The 19,415-nt window shown below is 47.2% G+C and overlaps 1 protein-coding gene across 3 annotated transcripts in view; it reads right to left on the minus strand.

Moving 5' to 3' along the window:
• The window catches only part of LOC115471728 (riboflavin-binding protein-like), a 62,261-nt gene that overhangs the window by 38,186 nt on the left and 4,660 nt on the right, over positions 1 to 19,415 (minus strand). For all 3 annotated transcript variants that reach the window (XR_003942406.1, XM_030205526.1, XM_030205527.1), the window contains exons 3-5: positions 17,931 to 18,030; positions 13,388 to 13,516; positions 10,514 to 10,622 (exon numbers count right to left, since the gene is read on the minus strand). Coding sequence is in view for 2 of the 3 variants with exons in the window: in XM_030205526.1 (XP_030061386.1) it covers positions 10,514 to 10,622; positions 13,388 to 13,516; positions 17,931 to 18,030 (338 nt within the window). In the remaining variant the exon portion in view is untranslated. The remainder of the gene's footprint in view (positions 1 to 10,513; positions 10,623 to 13,387; positions 13,517 to 17,930; positions 18,031 to 19,415) is intronic.

The following is a 19,415-nucleotide window of genomic DNA, read 5'->3' on the forward strand; positions in this document are numbered from 1 at the left end:
ACTTATACGGTCTGTGCCAGAGCCAGTGGTTGGGAGGCGGGGCTGGTGGTTGGGAGGCGGGGATAGTGCTGGGCAGACTTATACGGTCTGTGCCAGAGCCGGTGGTTGGGAGGCGGGGATAGTGCTGGGCAGACTTATACAGTCTGTGCCCTGAAGAGCACAGGTACAAATCAAAGTAGGGTATACACAAAAAGTAGCACATATGAGTTGTCTTGTTGGGCAGACTGGATGGACCGTGCAGGTCTTTTTCTGCCATCATCTACTATGTTACTGTTTTGTTCCCATTTTTATATCTCTCTACTTCCATCACCTTTGTGTCTCATACTTTATGTTCCTGTGTTTCAGATCTTCTTTCCCTCCCTTCCCAGTTTCTCTCATTTCCTCTTTCCCCCATCTAACTCCTCCCTGCTGTCATAAGAACGTAAGAATAGCCATACTGAGTCTAGCCCAGTATCCTGCTTCCAACAGTGGCCAATCCAGGACACAAGTACCTGGCAGAATCCCTAAGAGTAGCAACATTCCATGCTACCAATCCCAGGGCAAGCAGTGGCTTCCCCATGTCTGTCTCAATAGCAGACTATGGACTTTTCCTCCAGGAAGCTGTCCAAACCTTTTTTAAACCCCAGTACAGTAACTGCTGTTACCACATCCTACCTCAGCGAGTTCCAGAGCTTAACTATTCTTTGAGAGAAAAAACATTTCCTCCTATTTCTTTTAAAAGTATTTCCATGTAATTTCATTGAGTGTCCCCTAGTCTTTGTACTTTTTGAAAGAGTGAAAAATGGATTTACTTTTACCCATTCTACACCACTCAAGATTTTATAGACCTCAGGGCCGTGCTGATGCGGTAAGCGGGGTAAGCGCCACAGGGGGGTGCCATCTTCTGGGGGGCGCTGCCACTGCGTGCTTACCTTGCCCCTCCCGCTCCCATGTAGGAACTGCCCGCCCTCTTCTCCCCCCCAAGATCCCTTTCCTTTTTTTTTTCTTTTAAATTTACCATCCTCCGGCAGTGCAGCGTCAGTGAAGGAGACGGCGCTCCCAGTCCCGACGTCTCTAGCCTTCCATTGGTTCGCTCAGTGTCCCGCCTTCTTCTGACGTTGAAGAGGGCGGGCAGTTCCTACATGGGAGCGGGAGGGCAGGGTTCATGGAAGGGAGAGAGGGGAATTGCTTGATCGGGATGAATGGCGGGGGCAGGGGACAGATGGGCATGGATGGGTGGGAGGGTAGGGCTCAGGGAGATAGGGGAATCGCTGCCTTGGAGCCAGGCAGGTGCGGGGGGGGGGGGGGGGCGGCGCTGCCAACTGGTAGTCTGCAGGGGGGCGCCAGAGACCCTTGGCACGGCCCTGATAGACCTCAATCATATCTCCCCTCATCCATCTCTTTTCCAAGCTGAAGAGCCCTAACCTCTTGAACCTTTCCTCAAATCAGAGGAGTTCCATCCCCTTTATCATTTTGGTTGCTCTTCTTTCAACCTTTTCTAATTGAGATACGGCGACCGGAATTAAATGCAATACTCAAGGTGAGGTTGCACCATGGAGCGATACAGAAGCATTATAATGGTCTTGGTTTTATTTTGCATCCCTTTCCTAATAATCTCTCTTCCTCTGTCTGCATGCGATGCAGTTCTCACTTCATGTTACCTGGTATCTCTAGGTATCATTACTGGTTAGTCCTTTTTCAGGGTACATACCCGGGATCATAGGCTATTACATCAGAAAGTTGAAGTAATCTAATCATATTATATGTGTGACCTAATCCCTGCACAGTTTGCAAGGTTGGTTGACAGTTATAGTTGAATGCTTACTTGTGCTGGGCCTGCAAATGATATGACTGAGCTTTGGGTAATTAGGTTTAAAGGTTAAACCAAGAATAGTCTGCAGACAGTGGTGCGGCTACCATTGAGTGAACCCAGCAAAATCCCAAGGCTGCCCACTGGTAGGGACCGCCTGACCTACCAACAGGCTTATTTTCGAAAGAGAAGAGCACCCATCTTTCGACACAAATCGGAAGATGGGCGTCCTCCCAGGGTCGCCCAAATTGGCATAATCGAAAGCCGATTTTTGGGCGTCCTCAACTGCTTTCCGTTGTGGGGATGACCAAAGTTCACAGGGGCGTGTCGGAAGCATAGCGAAGGCGGGACTGGGGCGTGCTTAACACATGGGCATCCTCGGCCGATAATGGAAAAAAGAAGGGCGTCCCTGACGAACACTTGGCCGACTTTTCTTGGTCCTTTTTATTTTACGACCAAGCCACAAAAGTGTGCTCTAAATGACCAGATGACCACCGGAGGGAATCGAGGATGACCTCCCCTTACTCCCCCAGTGGTCACTAACTCCCTCCCACCCTAAAAAAAATTTTTAAATATTTTTTCCAGCTTCTATGCCAGCCTCAAATATCATGCCCACATCTAGGTGCCCCCCTTCATCCCTAAGGGCTATGGTAGTGGTGTACAGTTGTGGGGAGTGGGTTTTGGGGGAGGTTTGGGGGGCTCAGCACACAAGGTAAGGGAGCTATGCACCTGGGAGCTTTTTCTGAAGTCCACTGCAGTGCCCCCTAGGGTGCCCGGCTGGTGTCCTGGCATGTGAGGGAGATCAGTGCACTACGAATGCTGGCTCCTCCCACGACCAAATGGCTTGGATTTGGTAGTTTTTGAGATAGGCGTCCTCGGTTTCCATTATCTCAACCATCTTTAGGGACGACAATCTCTAAGGTCGACCTAAATTTCCAGATTTGGGCGTCCCCGACCGTATTATCAAAACAAAAGATGGCCGCCCATCTTGTTTCGATAATATGGGTTTCCCCGCCCCTTTGCGGGGACGTCCTGCGAGGATGTCCTCAGAAAAACTTGGGCGCCCCATTCGATTATGCCCCTCCAAGTCACCCCACTCCACCTCAGTCTGGCATCTCTCCTCTACCATCCTCCTCCCTGTCCTTGATCCAACATCTCTCTCTTTCTCTCAATCCCACCTCCCCCCCCACCATATATCTTTAAATCTGTCTGCTAATAGTCATCTGCAGCAGCAGGGCTTCACACCCACTGCCTGCAGCCGGCCCTGGAGCCTTTGCTCTGAAGCGTCCCACCCATGAAGAAAAAGGACGTTGCCTCATGGCGGGGGGGGGGGGGGAAGTGTCACAGCGCAGGGGCATAGCCATGGGTGGGCCTGGGTGGGCCCAGGCCCAGCCACCTTCCCTCTAGGCCCACCTACCCAACATCCCCTCGAATGTCCTCCCCGCCGGCGCTGCCTCGGTCCCTGCATTATTCTTTCTTCGCCCGTCACCGGCAGCGCTGCCATTCATTCACACAGGCAGCTCCGCTCCTCTCTGCCGCGTCCATCTGGCCCTACGTAAACAGGAAGTGCGTCAGAGAGGGCCGGATTGACGCGGCAAAGGGGAGCGGAGCTGCCTGTGTGAATGAATGGCAGCGCTGCCGGTTATGGGTGAAGAGGACCGAAGGTAGCATGCAGGGAGCTTCTTCATCGAGAGTATCATTGATAGAGGAATCCCAAACGCAGAGATCGTAATTTTGGTATTCTGCCCTTAGTTTGGTTAAGACCAAGTTCCAGAATTTAGTTGGTTCTGTCTTACTTCTTTGAAGCTTGATTATATTTATTTATTTATTATTACACTAGTAAAAGAAGCCCGTTTCAGAGCAAATGAAACGGGCGCTAGCAAGGTTTTCGTCGCCAACACCCCCCTCCGTCCCTGGGCAACCCCTTTGTTGTTCTGGCATTGCTCTGCCCCCAACGTCATGACGTTTGACGCGAGGGCGGGGCCCGGAGCGATTTCCCACTCCCCCCCCGCCTCCCTGCCAACCCCTTCATTGTTCTGCCATTGCTCCGCCCTCGAGGGCGGGGCCCGGAGCGATTTTGGTGGCTTCACCACCACAAACCTTCAAACCTTTTTGAAGGAAGTCAGAGCTTGGCTTCACTGTCGTCAGTGTCCTCAGAACGTTGAGGGTGAGTTTTATTATAGTAGATTTGTACCCCGCACTTTCCCACAGAAGCAGGTACAATGCGGCTTACATAGTTAACAGAATTACAATTATTAGATTCATTAAGAAGAATAATAGAATGCTTTAAGTATATGTTAATTGACATGGGAAGGAGTAATGAAGATAGATAAGGAAATGGGGATGGTTATGATGAAGAAAGGAATGGGGAAGGGAAGTATCTATATTCGCCTTTTGGTTCAGGTTCGTATTGAACATTTTTAGACAGAATGAAAGGGAAAAATGGTCTGATCAAATTAGTGGGGTCCGGGTCAGGTAGTTCAGGAATAGTCATTCTGAGCTTCTGGATATCAATAGAAATCAAACAAAATAAAACATGGATAAGATGATACCTTTTTTTATTGGACATAACTTAATACATTTCTTGATTAGCTTTCGAAGGTTGCCCTTCTTCGTCAGATCGGAAATAAGCAAATGTGCTAGCTGACAGTGTATATGACGAAGAAGGGCAACCTTCGAAAGCTAATCAAGAAATGTATTAAGTTATGTCCAATAAAAAAGGTATCATCTTATCCATGTTTTATTTTGTTTGATTTCTATTGATAACCTTAAGAGTGGACTAACACGGCTACCACACTCCTCTACTTGAGCTTCTGGAAAAAGCCACAAAATCTAATTTGTGGTCTTCCCAGGGTCCCAGAACATTCTAAGTGTAGGTTAAGGTCGCCTAGCATTAATAGGTCAGGACAGTTCCATAGCACAGTAGGAAAGTTTTTTGAATAATATTTCTTGAGCACTTAACCAGGACTTAGTTGGTCTCTATGTCAGTAGTAAGCCTACTAGTGAACCTGATTTAGACCAGGATAGCAATTTACAATCCATCATTTCTAAGGAGTCGTCTATGTAATGGTCTATGAGTTGGATATTGAGGAAATTCCTATACAACAGAGCCAGCCCCCTGAATTGCCTGTGGAGCGGGGGCAGGATTCTTCTGCCCACCTACCTTAGGCCCAGGCCCACCTAAAATTGTGTGCTGGCTACGCCTCTGGTCACAAGGAAGCTCTGAGGCAGGCCACAGGCAGTGGGTGTGAAGTCTTGTCACTACCAGCAACCATTAGCTGCAGGTCTGGAGGGGGGAGGTTTTAGAGAAAGAGAAAGACATCGGATTGTGGGCAGGGGAGGAAGAAAGGAATAAATAAAAGACCTGGGGCTGAGGGGGAGGAAAAATGCTAGAGGGAGAGAGGGAGGGAAGAGAGAGAGAGAGGTGTTGGATCCAGTGGCAGAAGGGAGGAATGCAGAGATGTTGGACAACGGGAGGGACAGAGGCGGTCGGTGGCCTAACTGTTTGGGGAGGCTAAAGGGGCGGGGTTAGGGGTGGTACCAGCAGTGGGGCTTACATCCATAATTGTCTGACAACATACCTAGCTCCGCCTCCACCTAGCCCTGCCCTTGTTGGTGGGGTGGCAGAAGGGAGCTCATACTAGGGCTGGGATAAAGGTCTGATGCTATTGCTGGGAGAAGGGGGCTTAGAGCTAACACAGGGGCTAAGGATGGAAGCAAGGATCAATGCTTAGGGATGGGTGTAGGTAGGGTTACCATATTTGTGGAGACAAAAAAATAAAATGCTGCCCCGCCCCAGCCCTCTCCTGGCTCCGCCCCAGCCCGCCCCCACCACACAGTTACCTTGGTCCCCCAAGAAAGCCAGATTCTATAAGCAGTAAAAATACTGATAAAAGTAACAGAAATGCATTTTCTTCTATAGTCTAAATACAAAATTAGAAAAAAATGTATATTTCCAAAAAAGCAAACATCCATAAGCAGCATGTCCCCCTCTCCTCTCCATCCAATTCTATCCTTGTGCCGCATTTCCCCCTTTTCTCTTCCCTTCCTTCCCCTTCATGTATGGTATGTCCCCCTCTCCTCTCCCTTCTCTCCCATCCATTAGTTTAATTACTCAACGTGTAACTAAACTCTGGAATTCGTTTCCGGAGAATGTGGTGAAGGTGGTTAGCTTAGCGGAGTTCTAAAAAAGGGTTGGACGGATTCCTAAAGGAAAAGTCCATAGACCATTATTAAATGGACTTCGGGAAAATTCACTATTTCTGGGATAAGCAGTATAAAATGTTTTGTACTATTTTGGGATCTTGCCAGGTATTTGTGAACTGGATTGACCACTGTTGGAAACAGGATGCTGGGCTCGATGGATCTTTGGTCTGTCCCAGTATGGTAACACTTATGTACTTGGGATTCTGAATGGAATCTTGCTACTCTTTGGGGTTCTACATGGAATGTTGCTACACTATGAAATTCTTCATGGAATCTTGTTATTCTTTAGAATTCTAGAATCTTGCTACTCTCTGGGGTTCTACATGGAATGTTGCTACTCTTTGGGTTTCTGCCAGGTATTTGTGACCTGGATTGGCCACTGTTGGAAACAGGATGCTGGGCTTGATGGACCTTTGGTCTTTCCCAGTATGGCAATACTTATGTACTTATGGATGTACTTATGGATGTCCCCCTCTACTCTCCATCCCCTTCTATCCTTGTTCTGCATTTCCCCCTTTTCCCTTCCCTTCCCTCCATGTACAGCATACCACCCTCTCCTCTTCCTTCCCTCCCATCCACAAGCAACTTGCCCCCATTTCTCCCATCCACATGCAGCTTGCCTCATCTCTCCCTCCCATCCATGAGCAGCTTGTCCCCTCCCCTCCCGGGCCTACCTTGCAACCCTGGTAGTCTAGTGGTCTCTTCAGGGCAGGAAATAACCCTATTCTTTCCTGCCTACTGCCACTGACTTCTTCGCTGCCACCTCTTGTTGAAAATGGCTGCCAAGACTTCAAGGGGTAGCCTCGCAAGATGTCTCACGAGGCTGCCACTTGAAGTCTTGGCAGCCATTTTCAAGATGTGGCAGTAGCGAGGAGGTCAGTGGCAATAGGCAAGAAAGAGCATAGTTCTTTCCTGCCCCGAAGAGGACACTAGACCACCAGGGTGCGCTACAGTAAACATGGGGGGGAGAAGGCCAGCCCACCCCTCCGTCTGTCTGTCCATCCATCCGTCCGTTAACTACCCAGCCAGCTAGCCCACCAGCCCAGAAACCTGGACAAACAGGCTGGCTGGAAAAAAACATCCGGACCCCTGACAGTCTCTAAAAAGGAGGACATGTCTGGGGAAATGCAGACGTATGGTAACCTTAGCTCTAGGACAAGAGTTCCAGTGCTGGGTCTGCTGAAGGGGGCTGACAGGAAGGCAGGTGAAAGAAGGGAGTTGGGGATTGGAAGTGGATCTGATGCTGGGGCTGGGAGGAGGGGTCTAGGAACTGACGCAGACACTGGGGGTGGGCAATGGGAGAAGGCAGAGTGCAGACGGGGAGGGAAAAGACAAAGAATGCAGTAGGCCAAAGGGAAAGGGTTAGAATGTAAGGAAAAAAGGGAAGGTTGAGAATGGATCAGAATGGAGGAAGAAGGGATACGTATGGAAGGAGGGGATGAGATGGACTAATATTGGAGGGAGGCAGAGGGGAGAAAGGGGAAGGGGTGAAGTAGCTGGAGAAGATGGAAAAGGATGCAGAGGCACTGGACAGATCTAAAAAGATAATGCGGAAACTGGGTCGCAGGAAAGAGAAAGAAGAAGGGGGCTGAATGCCAGGAGGGGTTGATGACAGGTAATAAGCTGGGGCTGATAAGGGAATGAGACTTGGTGGAAGATAGAAATAGACAAGTGCACAGTGGTGTAGCTAGGACTGAATGGACCCCAGGTGGAAAAACTAAGATGGGCCCCCAATAACATCATCTCTCCCAAGGTGATGGAGACTGGGGGAGGGGAAAGAGGAGACATCCTTTCAGAGCTCCAGTAAACAAACCCTCCAAAGAGCAAACACATTTCAGACAAATAGAAAACCAGTCACAGTAATAGAAACAGAAATTGAGATCAGAGATGCACATTTCCCAAAACTGACTTTACAATTAATAATTTCAGAAACAAAAAAAAACCTTTTCTTCTTCCTTTGTCATCTGAGCGTTGGTTTGGTCCCAGTGTCTCTTATCTGTTTTTACTTAACTCTGGAGTCCCAGGGTCTCCTGGCCTTTTGACATTTCTTTTCTACCTATGTCCAACATCCATCTTTCCTTCGCATCCCTATCCATCATGTCATAAGTACATAAGTATTGCCATACTGGGAAAGACCAAAGGTCCATCAAGCAGCCTGGGTGGGCTGGTGCCCACCCATTTAGGGCTCAGGCCCACTCAACAGTAGCACATGTTTAGTGGTAGCTGTTGGGGATCCCAAGATCTGCAAGCTGAAAACTTCCCCCTGATGGTAACAAAAACGCTGCTATCCATGATACTGGCACCTGCGCATGCTCAGTTTTCAACGCATGCCTACTGCAGATTGACAAGGCAGAAAGAAGCATTTTCCCACCAACTGAGATATTTTTTTGGTGTGTGTGTTGGGGAGGAGAACACTTGGTGCCCACCCATTTCTTGCCTAGGCCCACCCAAACTCTGCTGTCTGGCTACGCCCCTGCCATCAAGCCCAGCATCCTGTTTCCAACAGTGGCCAATCCAGTGCCTCCCCCATGTTTTGCCCACAATGGCCTGCCTCAGGAGTCCCTAGTCACGGGACTTGTGCGCTCCAGTCTTGATACCTCCATGATTAGGGACTCCTGAGGCAGGTCTTTGTGGCCGAAACACGATTCCTGTTGAGTCCATTATATCTTTTGAATAAAACGTAACTACTGAGTCCTTTCGACATTTTGCATTGGCATCATTGTCGTGTCACCTTCACTGTGTTTTGCTTGCTTGCAGATCCCTGCCAGCCACACCAATGAAGCACTGATTTTGAGTGGGCCTGAGCCCAAAGTGGGTAGTATTTCTTACGGTTTGGGGGTACTAAGGGGGCAAAAGGGGCAAGGTGGGCGGAAGAAGAGATGAATTTTCAAGTCCACCCTAAATCGTCCGTCTGCCTATGCCACTGATGAAGGGTAAAATCAGGGGTGTGCTGGTAAATTTTTAACAACAGGCTCTTTCTCTGGATGTAGCCAGCTCTGCAGTTGGAAGGGCCAGGGGTGGCCGGGTGGGGTGGGGTGGGGAGCAACACTTGCCTCTCTCTCTTCCCTCCCTTCGTGCGGGCATGCTAGGCATACCTTTGCTGGCAGCCACCACTCCCAATGTCTTGCTCTGAGCAGCATGCTGGAACTTCTCTCACATGCTCGAGAAGTTCCAGCCTGCTGCCCAGAGCTGGAAACAAGGAGTGGGGAGCAGCAGTAGTCTATTTACTTGGCTGGCAGGGCTCAGCATCCCCACCAGCAAAGTAAAAGATAATTCAGCAGGGAGCCCAAGCCCACATTTTGGGAGCCAGTTGTTAAAGTAGCCATGGAGGGGCCCTACTTTAACAACCGGCTCCCAAAATTCTTAAAAACAACAACCGGCTCTTGCGAGCCTGTGAGAGCCTGCTTCAGCACACCACTGGGTAAAATCTAGCTGTTCAGTGGAGATGTACAGAAGAAAAAATTAGAGAAAAATGATTAAGAGGAACAATCAGTGTCGGAGACAAGAGATGAAATAAAAATGAGACTTAGAAGAAGACAGCACAAGAGCAGTTGAAAGAAGAGACTGGGACCCAGCAGATTAGTAAAATAGAATCCCCAGGCAACAAAGGTAGAATACATTTTATTTTCAATTTCATCTTCAAATGTGCAATCTTTATATTTTACACACTACAGAAGGAAATATATTTCTGTTTCTCCAGTGCTGCATCGCATTCAGATTTCTCAGAGTTCCCTGTTTCTAGTCTGTGGTGGCCTATTCTGTGTTTGAGGCTCTGTCTGTATTCTGCAGGAGAGAAAGGAATGGGGTATTCTGTTTCCGTGTATGGATCTGGGTTGCTCCCGTTTTTCCAGTAGGTGATGTTCTAGGATGCCTGCCTTAGAAGATAGGGTTATTGCTATTTGGGTCCTGGATATTAATGCTGCTTGATTATGGCAGGTTTTCTATATAGATCTGGAATGGATGTTTGTGGGTTTGGTTTGCTGGAGCTCTGAAGGATCTCCCCTGTCTCTGTTATCTTGGGAGAGATGATATTATAGGGAACCATCTTAATTTTTGCACCTGGGGTCCATTCAATCTGAGCCACACCACTGCCCTCAGGTATACAAGGAACTAGCAAAGAACATTGTAACTAAGGACTCCTGCTGTAAGTGTTCAGTACAGTGGCGTAGCCACAGGTGGGCCTGGGTGGGCTGGGGCCCACCCACTTACAGCTCAAGCCCACCCAACAGTAGCACACATTTAGTGGTAGCTGGTGGGGATCTCAAGCTCTGCCAGCTGAAGCCTTCCCTCTGATGGTAACAATAACGCTACTCTTCATGATACCGGCACCTGTGCATGCTCAGTTTTCAGCGCATGCCTGCTGCAGACTGCCATGGTGGAAAGAAGATATATTTTTGGTGGGGGGGGGGGGGGGGGAGAGAAAACACTTGGTGCCCACCCACTTCTTGCCTAGGCCTACCCAAAATCTATTGTCTGGCTACGCCCCTGGTTTCAGTAACTGCTAGTCGCTGTCCTTACCTGGCTGTAGGGGATACAGGCATTTCTACAGTAATTTCCATCCTCTTCCAATCTCCAGTCGGTCAGATGGTTCTGGGCACAAGTGAAGTCATCGCTGCATGCCTCAAGCCTGGGTGGATATTTCATAGGCAAAAGAAAGAAGAAAGCTGTGTTTGTATGCCAGAGCACATGACCGACTCTAGCAAAAGTTTTATAATGCAGAAATGTCTGGCTTCTGCTTCATTTACTGTATGAGAAAAGTATGTCTTTCAAGGCTCATCTCTTCCCACTTATCCCAGTTTTATTAATGTTTTTCTTTATTTTATTATTTTGTCATATCACTATTTTGTTTTATTCTCATTACCCCCCCCCCCCCCCCAAGACAGGAACAGAAAAACAATATTTTCCATTTATTGCAGGAAATAGCATTTATGCAGATGAGCATACTTTTAAAACAAATAGGAGGAAATATTTTTTCACTCCACGAATAGTTAAGCTTTGGAACTCTTTGCCAGAGGATGTGGTAACAGTGGTTAGCGTATCTGGGTTTAAAAAAGATTTGGAAAAATTCCTGGAGGAAAAGTCTATTCTTCTGGGTTCTAATGGAATGTTGCTACTCTGAGATTCTGCCTGGAATCTTGCCACTCTTTAGGATTCCAGAATCTTTCTATTCTTTGGGGGTTCTACATGGAATGTTGCTGCTCTTTGAGATTCTGAATGGAATCTTGTCACTCTTTAGGATTCCAGAATCTTGCTGTTCTTTGGGGTTCTACATGAAATGTTGCCACGATTTGGGTTTCTACCACATATTTGTGACCTGTCTTGGCCACTGTTTGGAAAACAGGATATTGGGCTAGATGGACCGTTGATCTGACCCAGTATGGCTACGCTTATGTTCTTATGCAGGATGGCTATGGGGGGTAATTTTACACAGGTAAAAGAGAAATGGCCTTTTCTAAGACTGGCCACACTATGGACTAGAGATGTACATGGGGATGGGGATAAACGTTTATCCAAAAATTTGATATACCACCTGGGACAGAATCTGTCAAGAGTTTTACAATAGCCAAAAATTATATATTTCAAGAAAAGAACTACAATTAATATAGGGAAAAGGACTACAAAGAAAAAGTGGATTGCCTCAAAGCCAAAGGGCGGTACAAAGCCACTGCAGAACCAACACAGCCTTGCCCAAAAATCCTGCCCTGGATAAGCACCAAACATACGAGACACGGTCCACAGACAAAGGGAAACCCGTAAACTTTTGCAGTAATCTGTGATGTTAGTAACAAAAGAGTAATTAATTCCACGGGAATGGGAGGGGAGAGATCCAAAATGAATGGGGATGGGAGGGAATGGGGACCGATCTATATCCCTGGGCACACCTTGATTCTGAAATTTAAAACACCAACACCTCAGCTAAAAAAGATAAAAATAAATCGAAAGAGAAGTCCACGTTAATAACGTTTTTCTTACATAGTTTACAAAGTAATGCTTATTGGTTTGTGTTAATATTTAACAAGTTATAGGGTGCATTTTATGTTTTATTTGAGGTTACAAGAGCTTTTAAATGGGGGTTGAGTACATGGATGGGAAAAGAAGCTGTGGGGAGGGGTTGGTGAGGTGGCGGTAGCAATATGATGGGGATGGGGTGGGGTCAGAAAAGACAGGGGGTGGGTGGGATGGGGACCAGATTATGTCCCCATGCACACCACTAGTATGGACATTGAAATGCAATGCATGTGCTTACGCTCTTTTTAATGAGCGGCAGCTGCTAATTATCCCATCATTATTCTGTTCACACACTGGCCACACTGGGACAGACCGAAGGTCCATCGAGCCCAGCATCCTGTTTCCAACAGTGGCCAATCCAGGTCACAAATACCTGGCAAAAACCTAAATAGTAGCAACATTCTATGTAGAACCCCAAAGAGTAGCAAGATTCTAGAATTCTAAAGAATAACAAGATTCCATGCAGAATGTCAAAGTGTAGCTACATTCCATGTAGAACCCCAAAGAGTAGCAAGATTCCATTCAGAATCCCAAGTACATAAGTGTTGCCACTCTGGGACAGACCGAAGGTCCATCAAGCCCAGCATCCTGCTTCCAACAGTGGTTAATCCAGGTCACAAATACCTGGCAAGATCCTGAAAATGTTCAATACATTTTATGCTGCTTATCCCAGAAATGTATACAAAGAACGTATTGGTGCTACCAGCATCGCCAGCTCCTGCAGCTTATGTACAGAACATAGACCATATGAATTGGGTCGAACATGTCAACTCTCCAGAAAGATAGGATGACTCCTGTAAGACATACTCGAGAATCCACACAAATTAATAATGGAATCCCCCCTTGCTAAGGAAGACACCTGTATAAATAGCAACCCTTCCCATGACACTATGTCAGGGTGAGCAACCTTGCTCCTCAAGGGCAGAAATCCTGTTGGGTTTTCAGGATTTCCTCAATGAATATGCATGAGATATGTTTGCATGCACTGCCTCCATTGTATGCAAATAGATCTCATGCATATTCCTTGAGGGAATCCTGAAAAGGACTGAGGTTGCCCACCCCTGAAGTATGTATTGCTAATGCTAGCAGAGTCCATATTTATTTAGATTTTGCTCACACCTTTTTCAGCAGTAGCTCAAGGTGAGCTACATTCAGGTACTCTGGATATTTCTCTCACAATCTAAGTTTGTACCTGAGGCAATGGAGGGTCAAGTGACTTGCCCAAGATCACAAGGAACAGCAGCGGGATTTGAACTGGCCATTGCAAGACCGGTGCGCTAACCATTAGGCCACTCCTCTCCAGCCATATGATAGATGATGCTAAACTGCGTAGATAGTTTGTATTATAGAAGAAAATAATTCACGCTTAAAGCTTAAACCTACCAATTGTCACAGAAGCTCTGGCACAACGGCACATTCCGAATAGCATCACTGGAGTTGGGGTGCACCCAGTGAGATGCATGGGGGGAGCACTGGTAGAAGCATTCAACCTGCTTGATGTAGCTTTCACATCTAGAATAAAACATTAGTTCATTGAACGTCAGATCAATAAGCTACCTTCATGTCCTTGTTCTGTCTCCTCTCTTACCCAGCTCAGTACTGTGTCTGTCATGCAGCTATGCTTCAGCTCTGCATTGCATCCAGTGTAACGGCAGGTCTCAGGTCACTGGATGGACACAATCTGCCTGATATTCAAAGCAATTAGAGAGGTCGTTTTACTAAGGTGCGCTGAGAAATGGCCTGCGCTAGTGTAGACGGACGCGCGCATGTCCATTTTTCAACGCACTTGCAAAAAAGGCCTTTTTTTGGGGGGGGGGGGGCCGAAAATGGATGTGTGGCAAAATAAAACATTGGCGCGTGTCCATTTTGGGCCTGAGACATCACCGCCACCCACTGACTTAGTGGTAAGGTCTCACGCGTTAACCAGGTGGTAATCGTCAGCGCTCGTAGAATGCCGATTGCTGCATGCCGGAAAATTTCTGGCGCACCTACTGGACGTGCATGCAAAATGAAATTACCACTCGGGCAATGCGGTAGCCAGGCGGTGGGTTCGGAATTGGCGTGCATTGGCCGCACGTAGCTGCCTATGCAGCTTAGTAAAGGGGCCCATAATGGCCTGGATGGGCTCCAGTGGCCACTTACTGGAGTCACCAAACATAATACAAACAGCAAGTACAGTTTCATGGGCAATGACATCACACAGTACACACTCCCATCATTGTGACAACAATATATTGTTTTATAAGATAACCATCCCCCCTATCTAACTATACCCCCCTAACGGCCCCTGGCCATTCAAACTGCTTATCCGTGGCTAGCTGCCAATATTCAGCGGCACTTAACTGGATCGTGCCGCTGAACAGTGGCGTACCTACCTTAGTTGTCACCCAGGGTGCGGAGCACCCCCTCCTCCAAGCAAGTCCCCTGCCCCCTCTGATGTCAACTTCCTGTTCCAGGTCAGGAGACAGACAGAGCTGACAGCTTGGTTCAGCCCCTTGCTGCCTATACCTGGGGCAGACCGCCCCCACTGCCCCGCCCTTGCTATGCTAGAGCTGCTGAATATTTGCTGTTAGCGCCTGAGCTGAAAGCAGCTAACTTGTGGGCGTTCCAGACGCAGAGTTGACAGACAGGATTAAGGGCCACATAAAACGCAGTTCTACGTGATTAAGCTAAGTGCTTCATTCTTCCCGTTGCATGAATAGTATCATTTCAGAAGGCAGGTTTGAAATTTAAATGTCTGAAAGGTTATTTAATTATTGGATGTTAATTGAAGAAGTCAAGTGAAGTGCATGGGATTGAAAATTAAAAATTGAAAATTATTGGGTTTTTTTTTTTTTTTGGCTGACGTTTGGTCTGAGTCATGTGGTTATGTTGCAATTGCTGATAAAGGAAGCAGCGTTCAATTGTGGAAACCTGTGACTGCTGAGGCCTTTACCTCCTTTAAAAATAAAAAATTAAACCAGAGTCAATTACTCCACGGTGGTGATTTTCACCAGAGGATTTACACAAAGGGCCAGATTCTATTATGTGGCGCCTGAAAACTCCACGTGGGGAAAAAAATACGCCTAGATGTATTTTCTAAGGTGTTTATTTATTTATTTATTAGAATGTATTTACCTCCTTTTTGAATGAATTCACTCAAGGCAGTGTACAGTTAAGAATAAACCACAAAGCAATAGACAATTGCAGCAGTAAAAATATTCAAATAATATAAAGTATGGCATAGTATACTACTTACAATGTCAACACAATACGTAATAGAACATTTTAATTGATAGTGTAGGGTATAAGCAAAGATGGAACATATAGAGAGTAAGAAGGGTTAGAAAGTAAGGTGACTGATTTGAAGAAAGTTGCACATGATGTCAGAGAGCTGGTTAAATATTATCTCAGCTAGGGTAGGAGTGGATAAACATGTCCCGCTGCAGTATGTGCAGCCCGAGTCAATCCTTGTGTGTGTGAGTGAGACTAACAAGTTAGTTACTTCTTCCGTTAAAGGCTTGGTTGAAGAGCCAAGCTTTCACCTGCTTCCTGAAGTAGAGGTAGTTTTGTGTTAAGCGGAGCCTTTCAGGCAATGCATTCCAGAGTGTGGGGGCTACTCCGGAGAAGGCTTACTTGCGGGTATTACATTGTGTAATGTCTTTTGGAGATGGTGTAGTTAGTGAAAGTCCTTAGGAGGACCTTAGTGTCCTTGGAGGTGTGTAGAGGATCATTCTATTCTTCTGGTACTGAGGGCCATTTCCTTTGAGGGCCTTGAAGATCAGACAGAGAGTTTTAAATTTAGCCCTGTTTTGTACGGGTAGCCAATGAAGTTTTTGCCAAAATGGTGTGATGTGGTCAGGTCCCTTGCAACCTTCTATGATGCATTCTGAATCAATTGGAGCTGGTACAGACCCTTTGTAGTCAGACCAGTATAGAGTACATTATAGTAATCTAAATTTCCACACAAGATATAGAATTACAGCAAGCGCCTCTCCACATGACCAGATTTAGTTGTAGACGTTTACACCACATTTTTGCTTGGCGTAAATCCCAATACGTATTCTCTAACAATGTGCATAGATTCAGAAATGCCCACACCCCACCCATGGCCACGCCCCCTTTTTTACTACGCTTAGCAAGTTCTGTGATCTACCTGGTCAGATGCCCCTGTAACAAAGTGTATGTGGGTAAAACTAGTAGATCATTACATACCCGCATGTGGGAGCACTGTTCACGGATTTCTACAAGAGTTCCAGGGGCTCCTTTGGTACAGCACTGCATGCAGTATCTCCATGAATTTAAAGACCTGAGAGGCACTGCCCTTAAACAAGTTACACTAGGCAACAGGGGAGGCAATCTCAATAAGAAGTTATTACAAAGGGAAGTTTTCTTGACATATTAAGGGGCATTTTCGAACGGGGACGCCCATCGCTAAGGGCGCCCATCTCCGAGGACAGCACAGTGAAAGGGCGGGGCCAACCGTATTTTCGAACGAGATGGGCATCCATCTTTCATTTCGAAAATACGGTTGGGGGGCGCCCAAATCTCGACCTAAATGCTGAGATCGCCGGATTTAGAGATGGGCGCCCTCGGTTGTCCCCCATAATGGAAACCGATGGCGCCCATCTCAAAAACGAACCAAACCAAGGCATTATGTCATGGGAGGGGCCAGGATTCGCAGTGCACTGGTCCCCCTCACATGCCAGGGCACTAGCCGGGCACCCTAGGGGGCACTACAGTGGACTTGGCAAATTGGTCCCAGATGCATAGCTCCCTTACCACGGAGATACCCCGGCCTACACGTTAGACCTTATTGACTTACCAACCAGGAATGCTAAAAGATCAGCACGCACATTCCTGAATCTTCACTTCCCCGGCTCTAAAGGTCTAAAATACAGATTAATACATGCATCCAGCTTTTCATGCATGAGTTCGCAGCTGTGGAATGCTCTACCATTTGACCTGAAAATAGTTCACAACCTAATTAACTTCCGTAAAGCACTGAAGACTCACCTCTTTAACAAGACATACCATAATGACTCATAATAGGAACTGTAATGCACCATCACTTACTTAATATTCGGAATATTTTCTCCCTATACCGGATTGTTGTTGTTTTTTTTTTGTTACATTTGTACCCCGCGCTTTCCCACTCACAGCAGGCTCAATGTGGCAGGCAATGGAGGGTTAAGTGACTTGCCCAGAGTCACAAGGAGCTGCCTGTGCTGGGAATCGAACTCAGTTCCCCAGGACCAAAGTCCACCACCCTAACCACTAGGCCACTCCTCCACTGTTGCTACTATTTGAGATTCTACATGGAATGTTGCTATTCCACTAGCAACATTCCATGTAGAAGTCAGCCCTTGCAGATCACCAATGTGGCCAGCGCAGGCTTCTGCGAGTCTGACGTCCTGCACGTACGTGCAGGATGTCAGACTCACAGAAGCAGAAGCCTGCGCAGCCTTCTACTTGGAATGTTGCTAGTGGAATAGCAACATTCCATGTAGAATCTCCAATAGTATCTATTTTATTTTTGTTACATTTGTACCCTGCGCTTTCCCACTCATGGCAGGCTCAATGCGGCAATGGAGGGTTAAGTGACTTGCCCAGAGTCACAAGGAGCTGCCTGTGCCTGAAGTGGGAATCGAACTCAGATCCTCAGTTACCCAGGACCAAAGTCCACCACCCTAACCACTAGGCCACTCCTCCACTCCTTTTTCTTATGTCATCCATGTTTTCTATATGATACCAATTGTATCTGCACTCTGGAATGGCGTAAGCCATGATGGAAAATTGTAAACCACATTGAGCCTGCAAATAGGTGGGAAAATGTGGGATACAAATGCAACAAATAAATAAGGCTGTAAATTTTCAGCTTGTAGTCAACAGGAATACAGTGCAGCAACTTGTGTTCCAGATGAGCTGGGTTTGAGGACGCACTTACTGTCTACTTAGATTGCCACATCTGTCCCAGAAAAAGTTGTCAAGTTTCACCATCGGGGAGGGAGTCAGCTTCTCGGTGAAGTTTGCATAGCAGCAGGATGCTTTCAGGAAGGAATGATGCAGAGAGTAAGAAACGTTACTTCAGTCGTATCCAGAGATGTTTTATGTATAAGTTTATTATGAGTTTCTACAGCCCTGGAAGCAAATCGTGTCCTTTTTAATGCAACGCTTTGCCATTTGAGCTCATACTCCTGGCAACTAAGGCAAAGTTCAAGGAGGCAATCAAAGCTTGGCTTTTTAACCAGGATTTTAATCCAGCTACGAGATGACCTTAACCTACTTTTTCCGCTCTTGTGTAAACTACTGAGAGATGCGTTTTCATATTTTCAGCAGTTTATCAAGAAATTGTAACTGATCAATCAATGATGTATGAGAGGTATTCTGTAAAATCTTCCTAGTATATAATCAGCCTTATTTTCGAAAGTGATGGGCGCCCATATTTCGACCCAAATCGGGAGATGGGCACCCATCTCGCAAAGGCGCCCAAATTGGTATAATCGAAAGCCGATTCTGGGCGTCTTCAACTGCACTCCGTCACGGGAACGAACAAAGTTGACGGGGGCATGTCAGAGGCGTGGTGAAGGCGGGACTGGGGCGTGTTTATCGGCCAAGGAGAGATGGGCGCCTTTGGCCGATAATCGAAAAAAAGGGCGGCAGAAGCGAGAATTTGGGTCACTTTTGCTGGACCCTTTTTTTTTCACGACCCAAGTCCCAAAAAAGTGCCCGAACTGGCCAGATGACCACTGGAGGGAATCGGGGATGACCTCCCTTGACTCCCCCAGTGGTCACTAACCCCCTCCCACCACAAAAAATGAACTTTATAAACCTTTTTTGACAGCCTGTATGCGAGCCTCAAATGTCATACCCAGCTCCCTGACAGCAGTATGCAGGTCCCTTGGAGCAGTTGTTAGTGGGTGCAGTGGACGTCAGGCAGGCGGACCCAGGCCCATCCCCCCTACCTGCTCCACTTGTGCTGGTTAATGTTGAGCCCTCCAACCCCCCCCAAAACCCACTGTATCCACATGTAGGTGCCCCCCTGCACCCCTTAGGGCTATGGTAATGGTGTAGACTTGTGGGCAGTGGGTTTTGGGGGGATTTGGGGGGCTCAGCACACAAGGGAAGGGTGCTATTTTAATTTTTTTTTTAATTTGTAAAATTGCCCCCTAGGGTGCCCAGTTGGTGTCCTGGCATGTGAGGGGGACCAGTGCACTACGAATCCTGGCCCCTCCCACGACCCAATGCCTTGGATTTGTTAGTTTTTGAGCAAGGCGCCTTCGGTTTCCATTATCGCTGAAAACCGATAGCGCCCAGCTGAAAAATGAACAAATCCTAGGCATTTGCCCCGCACAGCCCATCTATTTTCGAAAATACAGTTTGTCCCGCCCCTTCGCATGGCCACCCATGGAGATGGGCACCCACTTTCGAT

The sequence above is a fragment of the Microcaecilia unicolor genome, chromosome 6 (assembly GCF_901765095.1).
Source record: "Microcaecilia unicolor chromosome 6, aMicUni1.1, whole genome shotgun sequence".
NCBI classification, from domain to species: Eukaryota; Metazoa; Chordata; class Amphibia; order Gymnophiona; family Siphonopidae; genus Microcaecilia; species Microcaecilia unicolor.